The sequence below is a fragment of the Orycteropus afer genome, unplaced genomic scaffold (assembly GCF_000298275.1).
Source record: "Orycteropus afer afer isolate SDZICR_OR568_19922 unplaced genomic scaffold, OryAfe1.0 scaffold00504, whole genome shotgun sequence".
Classification (NCBI taxonomy): Eukaryota; Metazoa; Chordata; class Mammalia; order Tubulidentata; family Orycteropodidae; genus Orycteropus; species Orycteropus afer.
Window position 1 is genome coordinate 962,616 of NW_006922091.1, and position 22,083 is coordinate 984,698.

Here is a 22,083-nt window from a genome sequence, read left to right on the forward strand (position 1 = left end):
CATAAATTCCTGAAGGTGAAATTGCTTCAACAAAGGATGTGCCCTTTATGAACATTTTTTATATGTATTTCCATAATAGTTGTACAAGTTTATATATCCCCTAGCAATTTTAGAATGTCCATTCTACCAGCTGATAATTCATGAAAGAAACCTCTCCCTGAGTTATGTGAGGAAGGGAAATATAAGGTTGAGTGACGTAAGAAAATATTTGAGTCCCTAAATCATACTGCTTAGTCTTTGTTGTCATTGTTAATTTTATTCAAGAAAGAATAGTTATCTTTTAGTTTGTTATTTCCTTTATATTATATAGTTTTATATTAGTGTATTGTCTGACTCTGTCATCTCTCCTTCAACAGAATGTTGTATATCTAAATCACTTATCAATTTGCAGGAAGACATTGCATGGTCTACACTTGTGAAGTTGTTTGATCCTGTGAAATCTCCTAGATGTTATGCTGTCATTGCTCTTAAGAAGCAACAATGATCCAAGTTCAAGCAAGTCATTATCTACCGATAGGTGGAAACTGTTGCTAAAATTGCTTTTCTAAACATTATGCCATGTTATGTTAATACTTCAAAGTTATTATATATTTTATATTAAAAAATAAAATAGTGTCTAACAACATAATGCTAGTCCATTTCTCCATTGTGAAGTGTACATTAATAAAAACTAGTCAAAATACTATAAAAGGGCTAGCCTATTTTCCTCAATTATCACTTCAGTGTTGTTTTGTTGGTTGCCATCAATTCAGTCCCAACTCATGATGACCCCATCTGTGCAGAGAAACTGCACTGTACAGCGATTTTTCAAGGCTGCTTTTGGAAGCAGTGTACCCAGGCCTTATTTCTGAAGTGCCTTTGAGTGGGTTTGAACCACTAATGTTTTGACTAATAGGACATTGTAAATATGAGTCTTATTAGGCAGTGGTGGTTCACTGATAGAATTCTCGCCTTCTATGTGAGAGACCACGTTCAGTTCTTGGCCAGTGCATTCCATGCACAGCCACCACCTTGTTCATTGCTATTATGCTGCAAAAGGTGTCAGCAGAGCTTCCAGATTAAGGTGGACTAGGAAGAAAGGCCTGGCAGTCTACTTCCAGAAATCAGCCAATGAAAACACTGTGAGTCACAACAGTCAAATCCACAACATACCATGGAGTTGCAAGGCCAGGCAGTGTTTCATTCCATTGTGCATGATGCCAGGGGCCAACTCAACAGCAGCTAACATGAGCATTATTTCCTATTCAATATTTGAGACCTTTGATATTTCTACAATCACATTTTGACTTTTATTCACTTAAAAGCAAATGAAAGATAGAGATGTGGGCATGGTAAAAATTATTTGGTGCTGAAAATCAATGGCATTTTCCTCCACATTTCAAAAGAATTTTACATATTGACATAAATGGAAAATTCACATTTCAAGGGAAGCAGTACCCAGGAACCAGGCCAGTTATGAAACATGCCTAACATAAAGCTTGTTTACACTGTGAGTTAATCTAAGTTACATGATGTAATATACCATGTTCTTAAAGAAGTAATTCTTTTCCTTTGGAAAGGGACTTCAGTAATACTAACCTTCACTCAACTGCCATCAAGTCAATTCTGACTCATAGCAACTCCCATTGGGTTTCCAAGCTGTAAATCTCTTCAGTCTTTACAGAAGCAGACTACTTCATCTTTCTTCCGTGGAGCAGCTTATGGGTTCAAACAACCACCCTTTTGGTTAGCAGCTAAATGCCTTAACACCACCAGAGCTTCTAATATTAACCTTACCCATACCACACCGACTCGATGGCACATAACACCACCACCACACCTACTGCCATCAAGTCGAATCCAACTCATAGCGACCCCCATTGGGTTTCCAAGGCGGCAAATGTTTAGAGAAGTAGATTGCCTCATCTTCTGTGGAGCAGCTGATGGGTTTGAACCACTGACCTGGTTAACACCCAAATGCCTTACCCACTATGCCACCAGAGCTCCCAATATTCACCTTAAGAGTGAGATAATTATTCTTGCTAACTAAAGTGATGTTTTGGCACCTAACAGAATTACCTTGATCTGTGCAAAAAGCCAGTCTGAGTAAACCAAGAGTAAGTGGAAGGAGGCCAGCACTTTGCCCAGTTGTAATTAAGATTGTATGTGAACTTGGTTGGGCCGTGATTTTGACTGGCTTTGTAGCTGGATGTAGCTGTTCCCCATGATGACCTTGTATGTGGTATAATTACTGCTATGGGTAGAATCTACTGTAAGCAGCTAATTAATTAAAGGGGAGTTACCTTTGGGGTGTGGCCTACTTCCAGTGTATATGGAGAAGTTTTGGGAAAGGTTTATAGTTTTTTGGCTCATTTGGGATCCTGCATCTGGCCTGTCATCATCTCTAGTTCTTGGACTTGAACCAGTGGCCTGCTGTGTTGCCTGCTAATCTTAGGATTGTTGACTTCACAGCCTCTGAGCCAACAATCTGTTATACTGCCTGCCAGTCTTGAGTTCATCAGCACCTTCACCTTCGTGAGTCACAAAAACGGTATACCTTGCACCAGTGGGCCCGGAAGGCAGAGCTGAAGCCCCAGGTCAAGGGGCTTCCACACAGAATCCAAAGAGCTGACACTCTGAACTTGGATTTCTAGCCTCTCAAACTGTAAAAGAATACATTTCTGTTTGGTAAAGCCATCCACTTGTATTTCTATTACAGCAGCATGAGAGAACTAAGAGAGAGAACTAAGACACTAGTGTAATGAATGTTCCTTTCGTTAGCAGAAAACTTGAAATTCCTGATACACACAGAAGAGATTGAGAGCACGGTTAGAGCTTCCTTGATGCTGGAGACACTGTATAAAATTTTTCTAAGCAGACAAAGTTACTGCTTTCTTAAATTTTAAAATCTGTTCACAGATTAAAAGAATAATTGTTTTTCCCTAGGTTGTGATATTAATACAGAGTTTGCAATCAATGTGTATGTGAATGATCAAGTACTTTGCACAGCTAGTACAATCCTGGGAATACAAGGCATTTTTTAAAAGTTTTTATTGTGGAAAATTTCAAGCATATTCAGAGGTAGACAGTAAAGTATAATGAATCCTCGTGTACACAACTCAAATTTCAATGATGATGAACACTTGACCAATCTTGCTTTCTCTGTATACACATGAGTGCCTACACACACACATACTCACCCACACCTACCACCTTGGGAGTGCTTTAAAGCAAATCTCAGTCTAATAATTAAGGACTTTTTCTTTAGTAACATCCATTACTTGACTTCATTTAAATTTCCCTATGTTGTTGTTGTTGTTATGTGCCATCGAGTCAGACCTGACTCATAGCGACCCCTCCTTGGGTTTCCAAGTATCACTACAGAAGTAGATTGCCCCATCTTCCTTCCGAGGAGTGGCTGGTGGGTTTGAACCGCCAGGCTTCTGGTTAGCAGTAAAATGCCTTAGGCACTATGCTACCAGAGCAAATTTCCCTATAGGCACCATGAAAAAACAAATTGTTTATATAAATTTGTTCAATTCAGAATCCAAAGAAGGTTCACATAGTTGCATTTGAGTATTTCCCTTAAAAATTCTTTTAATATATAACAGCTTTTACTCCTTCTTTTTATTTCATACCATTTTTAGCTTAAAGAAACCGGGTCATTTATCTTACTGAATTTTCCAATTCTGAACTTATCTGATTGGACAGTCAGAGTTGTGATACACAGGGATTTCACTGGCTAATTTCCAGAAGCAGATCACCAGCCTTTCTCCTAGTCTGTCTTAGTCTGGAAACTCTGCAGAAACCTGGCCACCATAGGTAACCCTACTGGTATTTTAAATGCCAGTGGCATCTCTTCCAGAATTATAGCAACACATAATACACCACAGTACAGCAGACTGACAGACAAGTGGTAGCGAAGAATATTGAATATATTGTAGACTGCCAGAACAAGCAAATCAATCTTAGAAGAAATACAACCAGGATGTTCCTAAGAGAGGATTGTGAGACTTTGACTCCCTTATGTTGGACACATCATCAGGAAAGGCCAATCGCTGGAAAATACATCATGTTTGGTAAAGGGCCAGCCAAAACTAGGGAAACGTGCAATGAGATGGGTTGACAAAATAGTTGAAACAGACTCACAATCATGAAGATGATGCAAGACAGGGTGATACTTTGTCTGTTACACACAGGGTTGCCATGAGTCAGAACTGCCCCCACAGCAACTTACAGTCATCCTAATGCCATATAATACACCTGTCTATCCCAAATAGAGGCGCCCTTTTAGCATACTGATTAAGCACTCACTGCTAACTGAAAGGTCAGCAGTACAAATCTGCTCCATGGGAGAAAGATGTAGCAGTCTGCTTCTGCAGAGATTTATAGCCTTGGAAACCCTATGAGGTACCCTCTCCTACAGGGTCATTATGAATCAGAGTAGACTGGATGGGAACAGGTTTGGCTTTTGGTTTATCCCAAATATTTTCTTTAACTAATACTTAGATCTAGAAATTTGATTACATTCAGGTTGTTTTTGTATGTTTCTTTTTGTCTTTTGGTAAAATGCTTCATAGTGGTATTGCCCATTGCATCACCTCAGGAGGCACAAAATGTTTGGCTGTCCCACATTTAGGGGTACTGAGCTTGATCACGGGCTTCAGTTACTGTGCACCTAATTTATCCAGTATAAGGTTCCTTGTCAGCCTTTCTCTCAATAATATTACCAGTCATTGTTGTTAGGCGCTGCTTACTCTTAGTGACCCTCCATAATCTTGTTGAGGGTCTTCCTCTTTTTTGCTGACCCTCTACTTTCCCAACCATGATATCCTTCTCCAGGGAATGGTCCCTCCTGATAACATGACCAAAGTAGGAGAGTCAATGTGTTGCCACTCTTGCTCCTAAAGAACATTCCGGCTATACTTCTTCCAAGACACATTTGTTCCTTTTTCAGGCAGCCCATGGTCTATTCAGTGTTCTTCACCAGCACCGTAATTCAGATGTGTCAGTTCTTCTGTGATCATCCTTATTTATTGTCCAGCTTTAATATGCATATGAAGTGATTGGAAATACCATGACTTAAGTGCACCTTAGTCCACAAAGTGACATCTTTGCTTTTTAATACTTCAAAGAAGTCTTTTGCAGCAGATTTCCCCAATTAAATACATCATTTGATTTCTTGACTACTGCTTCCATGATTATGCATTCAAGTAAAATGAAATCCTTGACCACTTTAATCTTTTCTTTCTTCATCTTCATGATGTTGCTTATTAGTCCAGTTGTGAGAATGTTTGCTTTCTCAGTGTTGATGTGTAATCCATACTGAAGCCTGTAGTCTTTGATCTTCATCAGAAGTTCTTCAAATCCTCTTTGCTTTCGGCAAGCAAGGTTGTTCATCTGCATATCACAGGTTGGTAATGTCTTCTTCCAATCCAGTCATTAACAGTGAATAAGAACAAGAAGAATGAAAGAAAAGAACCATACACTATGAATTGATTTGTCATATGCATACTAATTACCTGAGAATCCTGCCCTGGTTTCAATTTGGCTTTGCATTTGTCTTACTAAATTGACTTTTTGTTTTCAGCATGCTATTATTTTATTTCCTCAAATTGTGTTGTATGAGTCGTTGTCATCTCATAAGTGACAGAAAATTTTTCCAGCCTACTTTCTTTCCTTTCACAATTTTACCTTCTATATATAATTTTGAATTCGTTCTCTGATGCCTGAATATTTATACAACATTCATTTCTTATTGTGATTTAAAGAAAGACAGTATAAAACACTGTTTAGTACAGAGAATGAATTACAACTATTTCATCACCAAGAAAACTGTTCTGATTACCGAGTGCCACTCTGTTAGGAATATACCACAAATGGGATGGCTTCAACAAACAGGAGTTTGTTCTCTTACAGTTTGGAGGCTTTATGTCAAAGTTCAGGGTGCCAGGCTCTAGGGGCTGGGGGAAAACCTCTTAACCTTGGGCTTTCAGCTCTGCTTCCTGCTCCCAACCCACTGGGGTAGAGGCGTTTCGTCACTCACACAGCTGCTGGCTGCTGAGATTGACAAGCCCGAGGTTGACAAATAAAAAGGCACAGTCCCGATGTTACCAAACCACTAGGCAGGCCTTTAATTCAAATCTATTGAAAGTCCCAAGGTCGGCAGAGCATAGCAGGCTGTTGAACAAGAACATGACTACATGCAGGTTTCAAGCATGCCATAAGCTAGAGACCATTCCCCAAGGCTTCTCCTTATGTACAGGAAGCAGACCACATCCCAAAGGCAGCTACTCAGCTGCTCACAGTAGATTCCACCATGGAGCTGATTACCAGTCTCATCACGGAGAAAACTACATCTAGCTGCCCAGCCATCCAACCAGGCCCAGCCAAGCTGACACACAAACCTAACTACCACAGAAACCTTATAGTAACCTCTCTGTTTCAATAAATTTAAAAAAAAAAAAAAAAACTCACTACCGTGGAGTAAGATCCAACTCCTAGTGACCCCTCCTTGGGTTTCCAAGGCAGTATCACTACAGAAGTAGATTGACCAATCTTCCTTCTGAGGAGTGGCTGGTGGATTTGAACCGCCAGTCTTCTGGTTAACAGTCAAATACCTTAGGCACTACACTACCAGAGCTCCCATAGCTTGTCAGAAATTGCATTATCAATAATTGCTTTCTGTTTCTTATTAATTAGAGACAAATTTGTGACACTAACTTCTAAACAACATGAGACACCTGTGTTATCACACTGAGATGATAATGCTTCAGTAAAAAACAAAAATGTAGAATATTTTAGTAGCACTGCACCTGTATATATATAAATGCCCATTATAACGTCTGGAGACTTCCATATCATAAAAATTGTTGTTTGAAAACTAATTTACAGTTTTACTAAGAATGTGATGCTTTGTAAAAACACCAATTCTGACATTTTACTTTCTGGGTAAATTAAAACTAGGCCCTTAACATCTCAGAGTCTCATCGTAAAATGGGATTTCATTTAATATTCATTTTATAAACATTTAATGCTTACTATTAGGAAGCTCTGGTGGCATAGTGACTAAAGCATTTGACTACTAACCAGAAGGCTGGCAGTTCAAACCCACCAGCCATTCCTCAGAAGGAAGGTTGGGCAATCTACTTCCGTAGTGATACCACTTTGGAAATCCAAGGGGGTGTCACTGTGAGTTGGGATCAACTCAACGGCAGTGAGTTTGGTTTTTTTCTGGTTTATGTTCAAGATTATGCTAGACACTAGGAATATGCAACAAATAAAATATGTCCCCATCCGCAAAAGAACTCAGTCCAATAAGGAAATCAAATAATAAAATTACTAATTACAGTACAACCTGATAAGCCCTATAATATTCAGTGAGCAAATAATATCTAAGCAAGTTCTAGTGGCATAGTGGGTAAGGCATTTAGCTGCTAAACAGAAGGTTGGCAGTTCAAACCCACCAGCTGCTCCATGGGAGGGAGATGAAGCAATCTACTTCTATAAAGATTTACAGACTTGGAAACCCAATGACAGTCACTGTGAATCAGATTCTACTCAATGGAAGTGGGTTTTTGTTTGGAACTGTGTCTTAGCTAGTAAAGAAATAGTTCCAAAGAGACTCTGTAATAGACTCTGTAAGAAATGGGAACTAACCTGTGAGAGAAGGATAAGGATATTCTGTTGTTGTTGTGTGCCGTCGAGTCAGACCTGACTCATAGCGACCCCTCCTTGGGTTTCTGAGGTGATATCACTACGTAAGTAGATTGCCCAACCTTCCTTCTGAGGAGTGGCTATTCTAGGAATGTCCAAAGGTATGGGCCATTCTGAAATATGTAAATTATTTATGGAATTTTAATGAAGGCTTCATGGGGTGATGGGAGTTAGTAGTAATCACCTAGAAATCAGTACTTCTGGTGGTATAGTGATTAAAGCACTTAGCTGCTAACCAAAAAGTCAGCAGCTGGAACCTACAAGCCACCCCACAGGAGAAAGATGAGGCAGTCTGCTCCCGTAAAAATTTACAGGCTTAGGAACTCTGTGGGGTAGTTCTGTTCTGCCCTTTAGGATCACTCTTGAATCAGAATCTACTCGGTGGCAGTGGGATCAGTGGATACTGTGTTCTAGTCAAAGCCTATAAATCTTACAGAAACAGACTGCTTCATTTTTCTCATAGGGAGCAGCTGGTGGGTTCGAACCACCGACCTTTTTGTTGGCAGCCCAATTCTTTAACCACAGCACTGCCAGAATTCCAAATCTATGAGAAGGTCACTATTTTCTGAATTGTTCAGATAATAAAACTCAAAAATATAAAATAGCTTATCCAAAGTCACACAACTAATAAGTGGCAGGGTTTTCTTGGGGGGGTTGTTTTTGTTTTTGTTTTTCCCAGACTTATTTCAAAACCTGTTTCTTTGCCAGTTCAACTTCTGCAGGTGTACAGCTTATTGACAGCAATTAAAATGATCAACTGGGCTGCCCTATCCTTAATGCAATTTTTCCATCACTGTTAACTCCCCTTTCCTCCTACCTTTCACCCCTGTTGTTGTTGTTATGTGCCGTCGAGTCAGACCTGACTCATAACGACCCCTCCTTGGGTTTCCAAGGCAGTATCACTACCGAAGTTAGATTGCCCCATCTTCCTTCCAAGGAGTTACAACTTTAATATATGTTTGACATACACAGATGCAATCTAGCATATACTAAATATAATACTAACATTAAAAAAACCAAACTCACTGTCACAGAGTCAGATCCGACTCATAGCAACCCCTCCTTGGGTTTCTGAGGCAGTATCTCTATGAAAGTAGATTGTCCAGTCTTCCTTCCAAGGAGTGGCTGGAGGGTTTGAACCTTCAGCCTTCTGGATAGCAGTCAAATGCCTTAGGCACCATGCCACCAGAGCTCCCAATACTAACATAGATAATAATTTAATGACTGAGCCAACGTCCCAAGATAATGGAAATACCAGCCAAACAAAAGACAGGCATATGAGTTGAACATTTACCTCAGGTAGATACACTCCTTGGAGGATGGGAGAAGGCAGGGCTGCTTATGCACAGGGAGACAGCTCAGGGGGCAGGAGAGTATGGAGGGATGGACACTGGGAAGAGGCAACTATGCGGAGGAAGTGGGAGGGGAGCTGTTGCATTATGGTAAACTGTGGTCAATGACATGAGACAAAGTGTATATGAACTGCTGTATGGAGTGAATTTGCTCTGTAAATCTTCACCCAAATCAATTTAAAAATACATAAGTAAATAAATAATGGAAATATTAGTATTAACATGAAAAGTTGTAACGTGTGTATCAAGTGGGTCTCGTTGTTTATCGCGTGTCACACAGGACACAGTGCTTGCCATGACTCTACACACACTGATAAACGAGGTGCCAAGCACATTAAGAGGATTCAGAATTGAGTATTTATTCATTGTGCAAAACCTGTTTCTGTTTTACAACAGTGAGTGTTTCTATATTCATTATCCAAGAAAGCAACAAAAGGTGTATCAAAACATTGTATTTTATCAAAATAATTCCCTACCTCCTTGTAAGGAAAGTCAACCATCCTAGAGCAAATAAAGTGAATGAGTACTTAGATAGTAAGAGTCATAGAAATGGATTTCATTTTCCATCCCCTTCAGAGTGGCGTTCTTTGAAGAACCGCTACGACTCTCTAAGCAAACTTGCTCACTGAGAAGCAGTGCCACTGTTACGTCAATTGCGTAGGTATCTCCTGCGGGAGCTGAACAACTCCATAAGAATATAAGATGCCCATTTTATACACTCTGTAAACAGTAACAGGTGTATTTTCCTTCTCAATTTGGACCAATCAGGTATAAGTTGACATTCAGTTCTCTATTGTCGACCACATAAGAATGAGCCAGTGGCTTCAACCATGTGACTCACGCTGCATCTGGTCCCGCACAAGGCTAACCCCTGGTAACCACTAACAACCTTTGAACTCTATACATTTGCCTTTTCTGTAAGTGAGTTTGTACAATATTTAACTTTTTGTGATTGGCTTATTTCACACAGTGCAATGTCTTCAAGCTCCATCCATACTGTAGCATGTGCCAAGACTTCCTTTCTTCCACTGGCTATGTCTCATTGTATGTATGTACTATATTTTGTATGTACTATATTTTGTTTGTCCATTCACCTATTGATAGCCATTTAGATTGTTTCCACATTTTGGCTATTGTGAATAGTCCTGCGATGAACATTGGTGTACAAGTCTTTGTTTGAGTCTCTGCTTTCAAATCTTTTGGGCATATACCTGGGAGTGAAATTGCTTGGTCAGATGGTAGTTCTATTTTTAGTGTTTTGAGGAACTACCACACTATTTTCCACAGTAACTGTACCTCTTTGCATTCCCACCAGCAGTGGATAATTTCCCCACATCCTGACTAACACTTGTTATTTTCTGTTTTGTTTTCAACCTTAGCCATCATAGTGGAAGTGAAATGGTGTATCATTGGGGTTGTGATTTGTGTATCTCTGATGGCTAATGACACTGATCATGTTTTCATGTGTTTGGTGGCCATTTGAATGTCCTCTTTGGTGAAATGCCTATTCAATTGGGTTATTTGTATTTTTGTTTTTAGGTTGTCAAAATGTTATATACATTTTCGTTATTAGAATCTTATCAGATATATCATTTCCAAAGATTTTCTTCCAGTTGGTAATGTGTCTTTTCACTTTTTTGGTAAAGTCATTTGATGAAGCAAACTTTAATTTTATGAAGTCTCATTTGTTTATTTTGTCTTTTGCTTTTTGTGCTTTTGTGATAAATATATATTTACAAAAAAATAAAAAATAAGCAGCTAAAGCTGCTTACATACAACCAGAAACCTCATGGAATTTGGTTCCTTGGCTTGGAGGTTTAGGATCATGGTTTCCTGTTAATTGGCATAATAATGTGTTTGGAGCTGTTGTACCTCCTGTTTTGTTGCATAATGCCTGGGGTTATACCTTTGCAAGTGTCCATCCAAAGTATGACAGTTGGTTCCTTTTCACCTGGAGCAACACAGGAAGGGGAGTCAGGAAGGGGAGAAGGAAGTGGGATGTGTGGCTAATTGCCTCCATGAGGAACTACCTCCTTTGCTGAGAGACCAAAAGAACTTGATGATACCCAACTACCATTACTGAACATTTTGATCAAGGATTCTTTAGAAGAATCCTAATCAAAAGGGGAAAACTGCAGAAAAGAATTTCAAATTCTCATGGAATCCAGAATTTCTGGAGTCATGGGGCTGAATGAACACCTGAAACTTTTGATGTAAGATAATCTTTAAAACTTAAAATAAAAAATATCTTCTGCAATCTTCTTAAAACCAAACAATAGTTTTATTTAACTAGTAAAAATGTCTGCCCCTTATCTGTGGTGGCTGCACAGATAAAAGGCCTGGAGATCTGCTTCCGTAAAGATTACAGCCAAGAAAACCATACAGAGCAGTTCTACTCTGTAACATTAGGGGCCACCAGGAGTCGGGAGCCAAGTCTACACTAGCTGACAATAATCTGTCTGGGGGTGTAAGAGTGCCAGCCAACATTCCAGCAACATATAAAGGAAGTGGGATAGTGTTCTTACTGTTGGTATGCAGTCTTTTTAATCCTCCCATTTTCGAGACAGTGCTTATCTACATCCTCGCCTGTGCAGATATTTCTGAAACCAGAGCCTCTCTGATTTAGCCTCTCCAGTGTTAATATCTTCTGCTAGGGCGGGAGAGGACAATCACTTGGGTGCTCAGGTTAGAGAAGGGGTTTTGGGGTCTAATTGCTCTTTATATGAACTGTCAACTAATTTTCATTTGAGCCTTTAAAAGGACTTAGTGCCTGTACTTCCTCCACCTTTACCAGGGTTCTGAGGCTGAGATCAGCTTGGGTGTCTTATGTGTGTGTCTTCTCACCCTGCAGGCAGTAAGGTTTCAGCTTTTTTCATTCTGCTACATCAATTAAGAATCATCCATCTGATCCCTAGTGTGATAGGTGGAGCTGTGTGTCAACTTGGCTGAACCACAATTCTGTGTGGTTTAACCAATTGTGATGTGGGTTGTTCCCATGATGGGATCAGATGTATATGTTTTGAGCAGCCAATCTGTTGAAAGGGGGTTTCCCTAGGGGTATAGCCTGCTTCCAGTATATTTATGGACATCCTGGGAAAAGAGACACTCTTCTGTGGATTGGGATTCTGCCTACAACTGTCCATGAGCGAACAATCCACCATTCGGCCTGGAGATCTTGGATTCGTCATTCATTGGAGTCAACAGCCAGTATACTGCCTGCCAACCTTGAGCTCCTCAGCCCCTGCAGCTGCGTGAGTTGGGAAAAACCTCCAGCTTGACATTTGATCTGAGAACTTTGGACTTGCCAGCTTCTATAAGCGCTCTGGTGGTGTAGTGGTTAAGGCACTTGGTTGTAATCAAAAGCTTGGTGGTTTGAACCCACCAGCTGCTCTGGAGGAGAAAAATGAAGCAGTCAACTTCTGTGAAGATTTACAGCCTTGGAAACCCAATGGAGGTCACTAGGAGCTGGAATCGACTCGATGGCAGTGAGTTTGATTTTCAGTTTTTACTATCATTGACATCAACACCATCACCATCATTATTTAGGAAACAATGAGCTAACTGATTGCCAGGACTTTGTTTTACCTCTCTGTGGGAGGCTACCTTACTTGATCACAAATATCCGTTCCCTCCTCACTCTTGCTAGACTCTCTTATAAAAAGAATATTTCTCTGCCTCATTGACTTTGGGTTTGGTCATATGTCTTGCTTTGGACAATGGAACATAAATTGACATGATGTATGCTACTTAAAAGGAAAGTTTTAAATGTGCTTTCAGAAATAATTGAAAAATATATATGTATATATCAGTGAAAAAAAATGCCTGCCTTGAGCATTGTGCTTTTTAAGAACTATCTATATGGGATTAAAGTGACAACACCAACTCAAAAGATTAGGTAGGAATCTTAGGAGGCAGTGAGTTCATGTTAATGGGGGAGGAATAACTCAGAAAAGAGAATGGTGGCACCACATGAGTGTAACCGATGTCACTGAATTGTACGTGTAGAAATGGTTAAATTAAGGTAAAACAACAACAAAATTAAATTTTAAAAAGAAAAAGCAAACAAACATACAAAACAAAACATTTCTTCTTATTATGTTATAATTACTCTCCAATGAAGCTTGAGATTCAAGTGGCTGGATCATGGCAAGCCATGTGTCTCAAATTTAGAACTTTAAGTTTGATAGTATTGGTAGCCACTGAAATCATTAAAGCACACAAGGCAAAGGAAATCACATGACTTATATATAAATAATATCACTATCCAAATTTTCTATTGTTCATCAATCAAAAATTCACACACTATTGAATTCAGAAGTAAAAGTGTATTTTAGCTACATTTTGAATGTTCGTTATGTGAGATGGGTTGGCACCATCCCACCTTCTTATACTATAATAGAGAAAAATTACTGACTCTCAAATTGCTGACAATACAATATGAATGTTTAGTAGCCAACCTCAGTTAAGCCCTCCCAGTCCACTATTGTAGAAACTGCTACACCAGGCCATGCAGAGGCTTCCTTTAGCTCCTATCCTTCTTCATTTCAACTTCCGGGGTTGGGGATTCAGGACTGAGAGGGTCAGGCCTTAGAGTTCTTCAGGATGTCCTCAGATCAATAGCCTTAGAGGGAAGATGTGCTTAGTAATATTAGTCATGTAGTTTTGATTCATGTGGACTAAATTGCTTTGTATTCTTGAGCAAGCCTGTCTTAGTGCTCTAGTCCTGGTACACAGAAATAACCACAGGTGGATGGCATTAACAAACAGAAATTTCTTCTCTTATAGTTTAGGGGGCTAAAAGTCCAAATTCAGAATGCCAGCTCAAGGGGAAGACTAAGCTAGAAGTCCAAGTTCAGACTGCTGGCTCTGGGGGCTGAGTGGAGGCCCCTCAACCTTGGACTATAGCTCTGCCTTATAGGCCCACTGGAGTAAGCTGGAGGCTCCTTCTGACTCATGCAGCTACTGGCTGCTGAGGCTGATGAGTCCAAGATCCTCAAGTGAATTGGAAGGTTATCTCACAGTCTGAAAAGACAGCAATCTCAATATTGGCAGGCAATATAGCAGGCACTGGTTGAAATCCAGGAACTGAAGATGAAGACTGAACCAAATATAGAATCCTTTCTATATATACTGGAAACAAAAGGCAAATCTCCTTCAGTGGATTAACTGCTCACAGAAGATTGCACCATGGAAGTGATTACACCACATCCAACCTCAGCATGGCAAATAACTCTATCCAGTTACCAAGCCACTCAAAATCACAGCCCAGCCAAGTTGACACACCACTTTAACTACTACAAAGTCACTAAACTGTTCTGTGCACCCAGTTCTCTCATCTGTAAGAAGAAATGAGGAAAAAACTTCATAAGATTGTTAGAATTGAATTCATACATGTCATTGAGCTCCCCCCAAATATTATCAGATAACCTGATATTACAGAAAAACTAAATTTAGATTTTAGTTTTAGTTTAATGGTAGCAGAGGACACTGCCCTGACTATCTTGGCAGTGTCTCTGAGGGGGAAATTCAGGAGAGATTTCTTATAATGTAGGGGTCTGGACTCAAGTGATTTAAAGCAGGACGTTTAAGGTGGAAAACAGACTGGGATTTGGAGAAATCCATGACATGGTAGTTTAACATTAGTACATATAGCAAGGTGAAGGAGATTTGAAGCAAGTGTTGATAAGTAAACTGTTGCTAGATAACCAAGCACTTTGCCAAGGTGGGCAGATTTGTTGTCCAAGATAAGTTAATATATAGGAAATTCCTCAAATAAACAATGAAGTTATTTATTGGTGTACAGTCTTATCTTTCCTGGGCAAAGTTTTCCTTTAACAAACAAATAAATCATGTTGACACAAATACCCTCAGTTCTTAGACTCAATAGCATGTTGACATGTTGATGCAGAGAGTCACAGTTCTCAATGTAAAATACTACTTAACTCCTGGTACATGATGCATAAGATAAAAGTAATAATTGTGTTTGGTTAATGTCCTTAAGAGACAGAAATTAGCAATTAATTATGTTTATAACATTAATTTTGCAGGGGGAAAATGTATTCTAAGTCCTAATCAATCAATTACAAATAGATTTTTAGAATTTCTATTCCAATTCTGGGGAATTCTCCACATTTAAGAGTAGAATTGAATTATTAGATGAAAAACATATATAAGATAATTAAAGGCTCACAGTTACTATACTTGCAGAGATAATCTACTATCTTCAGGTTCATACTTATTTCTAAGATAATTCCACCTACTTTTATATTTCTGTTGTTTATAAGTTAGTAATTATTCTATGTATAGATATAAATGCAGAGACTGATATATAAAGGCCTTTCCACAATATATGCATCTGAAGATTTTTCTTTGATTTGGGGTTCTACCTACTGTGAATAATAATAATTCTTGTTACTCCTTTATAACATGTATCATTGTTGTTGTTATGTGCCGTCAAGTCGGACCTGACTCATAGTGACTCCTCCTTGGGTTTCCAAGGTGGTATCACTACAGAAGTAGATTGCCCAACCTTCCTTCTGAGGAATGGCTGGTGAGTTTGAACTGCCAGCCTTCTGGTTAGCAGTCAAGTGCCTTAGGCACTATGCTACCAGAGGTTCTTATAACATGTGTAGTTATTCTAAAATCATTGTCATGAAGCATAAACTTCCTTATTTTCCTAGATAAGTATTGCTAAATTGACTGATTCCTCCTTTAAAAAAAAAAAAAAATCTAGCTTTCTATTCTCCATTCTTTGTGTTTCAGAATAAAAAGGAAATTTTTTTTTTTTTTTTAATTCCTGCTGCTATCAATTCTTTGTAAATGTATACAGTCTGTAGCCACTAGATGCTGTTACAATAGATGCAGGTGGGCAGGCTTCTAATCTTAACTTACCATTGGTGATTCTGCCTTAATAATTAATGTTCAGGGGGCCTAAATGTTATCTAAAATAGCTCAGATTAGACACCTGAAATAGATAAGTGTGTAACTACCAAAGAAAGAACTCCACTACAATTTTGCCATTCCATAACCAAAGATGGATTGTCTCATCAACAATTATTAAGGATGTTTCTGTATCCTGTACCTAGCATACTGCCTACAACATAACATACTCATAATGAGTATTTTCTAAATGAATATCTCAATTCTACCTTATTCTTTTCGTGACTGAATTCTTTTCTTCTCTGAATTTTTTATTATTTGACTGTTAACAAGAAAGTTGGTGGTTCAAACCCACCAGCCATTCCATGGAAGGACGACTGGGCAATCTACTTCTGTAAAGATTTAATGCATTGGAAACCCAAAGGGGGTTGCTATGAGTTGGAATTGACTCAATGGCAGTGAGTTTGCTTTTTTAATGTGTTTTCAGTAATGGGAAAGTGTTCTGAAATCAAAGAAAAAAATTTTTTGAGGTAATATGGATTTTGATAGCCATTATATGGGACACTTATGTCTCAAGTGGACTATAGTGGTAGGATTGATGAGGTGAGGCCAGTTTCTTCAGATTCATGAAGCTATCCAGGTTCCCACCAGATAGTAGCACATACTGCAATTACGATGGAAGCTTGCCAAGAAACCTGAGTGGCTGAAAATACTGGTTGTCAATACATGCCCCACATGTCACAAAAAGTTAAATCATGTACCAACATGTCCTATAGAAACTGGTATCTTTGTATAGTAGGAAACATTGGTCTTTTGCTTAGGCATTGCTTTTACATTTATTAACTTATTTAATCTTCACAACAACTCATTAAATAAGCACTGCTATTATCCCCATTTTATAAATTAGGAAGCTAGTAGAAATAAGGGAGCTCTGGTAGCGTAGTGCCTAAGGCACTTGACTGCTAACCAGAAGGCTGGCTGTTCAAACCCACCAGCCACTCCTCAGAAAGAAGATGGGGCAATCTACTTCTGTAGTGATACTGCCTCGGAAACCCAAGGAAGGGTCGCCATGAGTCCGGTCCGACTTGACAGCACATAACAACAACAAGTATAAATAAACTTTAGCCTTCTCTGAAAAGCATGTAACATTCTAGGACTTAAATTATTTTTACAAACAATTTTGCAATTGCCTGTTACAATGACAAATAAAATCTGACATGGGGGAGATTAATAAATAAGACGCACTATAGACTAGAAATAAACCCACAGGGGTTCCATATTTTTCAGTTATCTGTCGTTAATATAATCATTCTTCTACATTGAAAGAGATAAAATAAACAACTGTGAATTTTTCAAAAAGCTGGAAACTCTAAAGATGGACCAAATGGAAATTCTAGAAGTGAAAAGTACATTAACCAAAATTAAGAACATAGTGGATGATTTTATAGACTACACATGGCTGAAGAATGAATTAGTAAATGAAAATAATTCAGCAGTAAAAGCTCATAATTAACCACAGAGAGAGAAAGGAGTAGAATATAACAGAAAAATTAGGAAGATTTTAGAAATAAAAGACACATAGAATGCATTGAGAAAGTCTAATTTACATATACTTAGATTCCAGAAGGAAAGAAGAGAGAGAATGTGAAAATAATATTCAAAGAGATAATGGCTAAGACATTTTTAAAACGGAAAAAAAAAAAAAAAAATCAAGCCATAGATTCAAGAAATAAAGTTTTAAAAACTGGAGTACCTACAAATTAACATGAGACTTCTCAAGAGAAACAGTGGAAGCTAGAAGACAATTAAATAATCCTTCCTAAGAGCTGAAAGAAAACTGACAAAATAGAATTCTATGCTAAGTAAAAAATCTTCAAGGATTAAGGTGAAACGACAGCCTCAGAGTACAATGAACTTTTTAAGAGCAAAATTTCTCTGAAGGAAACACTAAAGGTATTCTTCCAGCAGAAAGGAAATTATCCCAGATGGCAGGTTGAAAATAATAGAAGAAAGGAAAACCAACAAAAAAGGTTAAATGATGTAAATTCAAATAACTGTCGGCAGTATAAAGCAATAACAATAATGTCCTATGAATTAAAATAGTCAACATGAGTAGCATACAAGGGAAGACAGTAAATGAAGTTAAGATATTCTAAGAAAGTCCTTGCATTGTCCAGAAAGAAGATAACCATGCGAATTAATATTGGACACTGATAACTCAAGATTGCATGTTGCGATCACTTCCAAGATAATAGAAAAAAAAAATGAAGCGATAAAATATTGTCAACAGATCCTCTTCTAAAGTAGTTAGTACCCTGGACAAATATTTTTTACAGGATTCTCCAGGGTTTCTGAAGAAGAAAATCTTTACGGAAGTAAGTTGCCTCATTTTCCTCCCTAGAGCAGCTGGTGGGTTTGAACCATTGAGCTCTGGTTAACAACCAAATGTCTTACCCACTATGCCACCAGAGGGTCTTATAAATAATATGAGCCACTCCAAATTAGCCTGTCATTACCTGTCTGGTAGCCTATTGCAAAGAATCCAATGGCAAAAATACAACACCAGTCTGCATGCAATTTTGCTACAGCATTTTCCCTTACACATCTAGCAGATACCTTGAATTAGGAAGATTTTACCACATGCTGCTACTCTGCAGTGATTGCTAAATGGTGATGGCTAGGAGGTGCAAGTATGTAATTGTACGTTGCTGTCAGCTGGATAAGAATGGGTAAATTTTAAAAATGGAGGGAAAAAAAATTAACAATGCTAAACTTGCTTGGAACTTCTGCTCTCTCAAATACTGTCTCTAAAGAAGATAAAATAATGGACAAAACTTGGGTAAACTTCTGGCAAAACTCTTACTGTTTACAGCACACTTGGAGAAGACTCAGGACAGCAGTGGAATCCTTTCTGTTGACTGGCTGGTTAAATAGAGGACTATTAGCTTCAGACAAGCTAGACTGATTATACAGCAGCAGCTGGGCCTCGGAGCTGAGTGAGCATCAGAGTGAAGAGGAGAGGGGATGGTGCAAGGTGGAGAGGGAGGCCGTGCATGTCCTGTAGCATTGCTGTGTGACTGCTGCTGCCAGATAATCTACGTCCTAGTTCCCTGAGTCAACAATTTACTGACACATCTTTTCTTTCACAAGAGGATGTCAGAATAGAGCCCCAGCAAGAAATAACACAGAGAAAAAAGAAAGAAAGAAAAAAGAAAGCACAAGCCAGTAGGAGTAATCTGCTCACCTGACTGCCTTGCTGGACTCTGTCCCAACCATAGGTCCCCAGACTGACCTTTCAGGAGCAAGTTTCCAAACTCTTTGGGACATCTGGTTGAGTGGATGCATGGGATAGAGCTTAGGAGAGTGACTCAAAGGGAAGTCACTGGGACTAGGACCAAACAAGTTCTAATCTGTATGTCTGCTGCCCTTCCCAAATGTCATTACCAGTCCAGATGGTCCCAGCTACCAGAGAGGGACTTTTAAAATATCAGGGAAGGCATTCCAAAGTGAAGGAACCTCTGAGGCATTAACCCAGAATAAGGACCCTTATTTGCTCACATCTCAGGGTGATACTAATTCTCAATCTCTTTAAACAGGTAGTAAAAGACAGAAAAGGAAACAACAGGCAGGACATATGGAAAACAATTAATAGGGCGGTAGATTTAAATCCGTTATTGTTGTTATTATGTGCCATCAATCAGTTCTGATTCATAGCAACCCTGTGTACAACAGAATGCAACACTGCCTGGTCCTGTGCCATCCTCACAATCGTTGCCATGTTTGAGCCCATCGTCACAGCCTCAATGTCAGTCACTGACCCTCTCCTTAACCAGCCTGATGTCCTTCTCCAGGGACTGGCCATTCTGACAACATGACCAAAGTATGATAGACCAACTCTGACCATTCTCACTTCTAAGGAACATTCTAGCTGTACTTCTTCCAAGGCAGATTTGTTCAATCTTCTGGAAGTCCATGGTACACTCAGTATTCTTGGCCAGCCCTTACATGTATATGAGGTGATTGGAAACACCATAGCTGGGGTCAGGTGCATCTTAGCCTTTCCATTAAATGTAAACAGATTAAACCTTTATTTAAAAATTAATATTGGCTTATTGGAAAAAGAAAACCTAACTATGCTATTTAGAAGAGACACATGTGAAACAAAGGGTACAAAAAATTAGAAAGTAATAAGAAGGAAAAGATGTATTTACAAATGCTTATCAAAAGAAAGCTGGTATTAAAAAAAAAAAAAAAAACTTAATGCCATTGAGTTGATTCAACTCACAACGACCCCTCCTTGGGTTTTCGAGGCAATATCTCTATGGAAGTAGATTGCCCAATCTTCCTTCCATGGAGTGGCTGGTGGGTTTGAACTACCAACCTTCTGGTTAGCAGTCAAATGCCTTAGCCACTGAACCACCAGAGCTCCTTAGAAAGCTGGTGTTGCTGTATCAATATCAGGCAAGCTAGATGATAATATTTTAATATCAGGCAAATATCTATTCAAAAAGAAAAGTGGAACCCTTCATAGTGATGAAAGTTTCAGTTAACCAGAAACATATAATTCTGTATTTGTATGAAGTTAAAGACATAATCTTAAAATATATAAATAAATAAATAGTAGAACCAAAAGAAGAAACAGATAAATTAACAATCATGCCTGGAGAATTTTCATGCTCCCATCTCTGTATCTGATGGAAAAAGCAAACAAACAAAATCAATAAACATACAAGATTTTAATGGTAAAATATAGCTGAGCTAACAGAAAGCTTTCTTTTAATAAGCATAATACACTGTACCCAATTATTAAGGAGCTCTTGTGGCATAGTGCCTAAGGCATTTGACTGCTAACCAGAAGATTGGCGTTCAAACTCACCAGCTGCTCCATGAAACGAAGATGGGGCAATCTACTTCTGTAAAGATTTACCACCTCAGAAACCCAATGGGTGTCACTATGAGTCAGAAGTGACTCGATGGCAGTGAGTTTGGTTATTTTGGTTTTTACGCAATTATTAGGAGCTCTGGTGGTGCACTGCATAAGGTATTTGACTGCTAACCAGAAGGTTCATGGTTCAAACCCACCAGCTGCTCCATGGGAGGAAGATGAGGCCATCTACTTCCATAAAGATTTACAGCCATGGAAACCCAATGAGGGTCAAAATGAGTTGGGATCTACTCAATGGCAATTGTTGTTGTTGTTGTTATGTGCCGTCAAATCGGATCCAACTCATAGCGGCCCCTCCTTGGGTTTCCGAGGCAGTATCACTATGGAAGTAGATTGCCCCATCGTCCTTCTGAGAAGTGGCTGATGGGTTTGAACCACCAGCCTTCTGGTTAGCATTCAAGTGCTTTAGGCACTAGGCTACCAGAGCTCCCCAATGGCAATAGGGTTTTATTTATTTGATACCTAACTATTACAGAGTACATAATCTTTTCAATCACAAAACTGACCATGTGCTGGTCTTTAAGTCAAATTTCAAGAAATGGAAATCAAATAAAATATAGTCTCTGTTTAACCACAATATATTTAAGGCAAAACTATTTTAAAAGGTAAGGTCAAAATCTCCATAAATTTAAGAATTACACATCTAAATAAATTTTCTGTCAAAAAAGAAATCACAGTGGAAATTGAATAATATGAAAATATTGTACATCAAAACAATTGAATCTGAAATTACTCCTTCATTAATTCCCTACATCTCAATAAAAGTGCTCTGTTGACATTACAAGTAATTCAATCAACAACTATCTGTTAGCTGCAATCTGACTGATTCTATACTGGATACTAAAGGTTGGGAAGAAAGGTTTAAAAGTTCCATGTCTTCAGGAGTTTATGGAAGAGTTTTCATATAGGTAATGACATTTGGGAGAAGAAAGAAAAGTCTACCTAAACACACAGTCCTTTGCCATAAATTATATCCTAGAGCTAGTCACGTCTGTTCCATTTTCTACCTTAATTATACTTTCTTTTATGTTCTTTTTTATAATGTCTTATTTTTCTGGAGAAAGAATGTTTAAGAAATAACCTGCTGTGTAAAATATATGCTGTGGTTAAACTGTGATCAAAGGAACTGAAACTCTAAGTGTCCCCAGATTGCTGGACTTGGCCAGTGATGCTACTGGCTATCTGTATGGGAATTTATTAGTTGATATATTT

General features: G+C 38.7%; 1 protein-coding gene across 1 annotated transcript in view; it reads left to right on the plus strand.

The window, feature by feature from the left end:
* The window catches only part of METTL25 (methyltransferase like 25), a 233,140-nt gene extending 232,656 nt beyond the window's left edge, over positions 1-484 (plus strand). The window contains exon 12 of the mRNA XM_042782908.1: positions 392-484. Coding sequence (XP_042638842.1) covers positions 392-484 — 93 coding nt within the window. The remainder of the gene's footprint in view (positions 1-391) is intronic.
* The last annotated feature ends 21,599 nt before the right edge of the window (positions 485-22,083 follow it).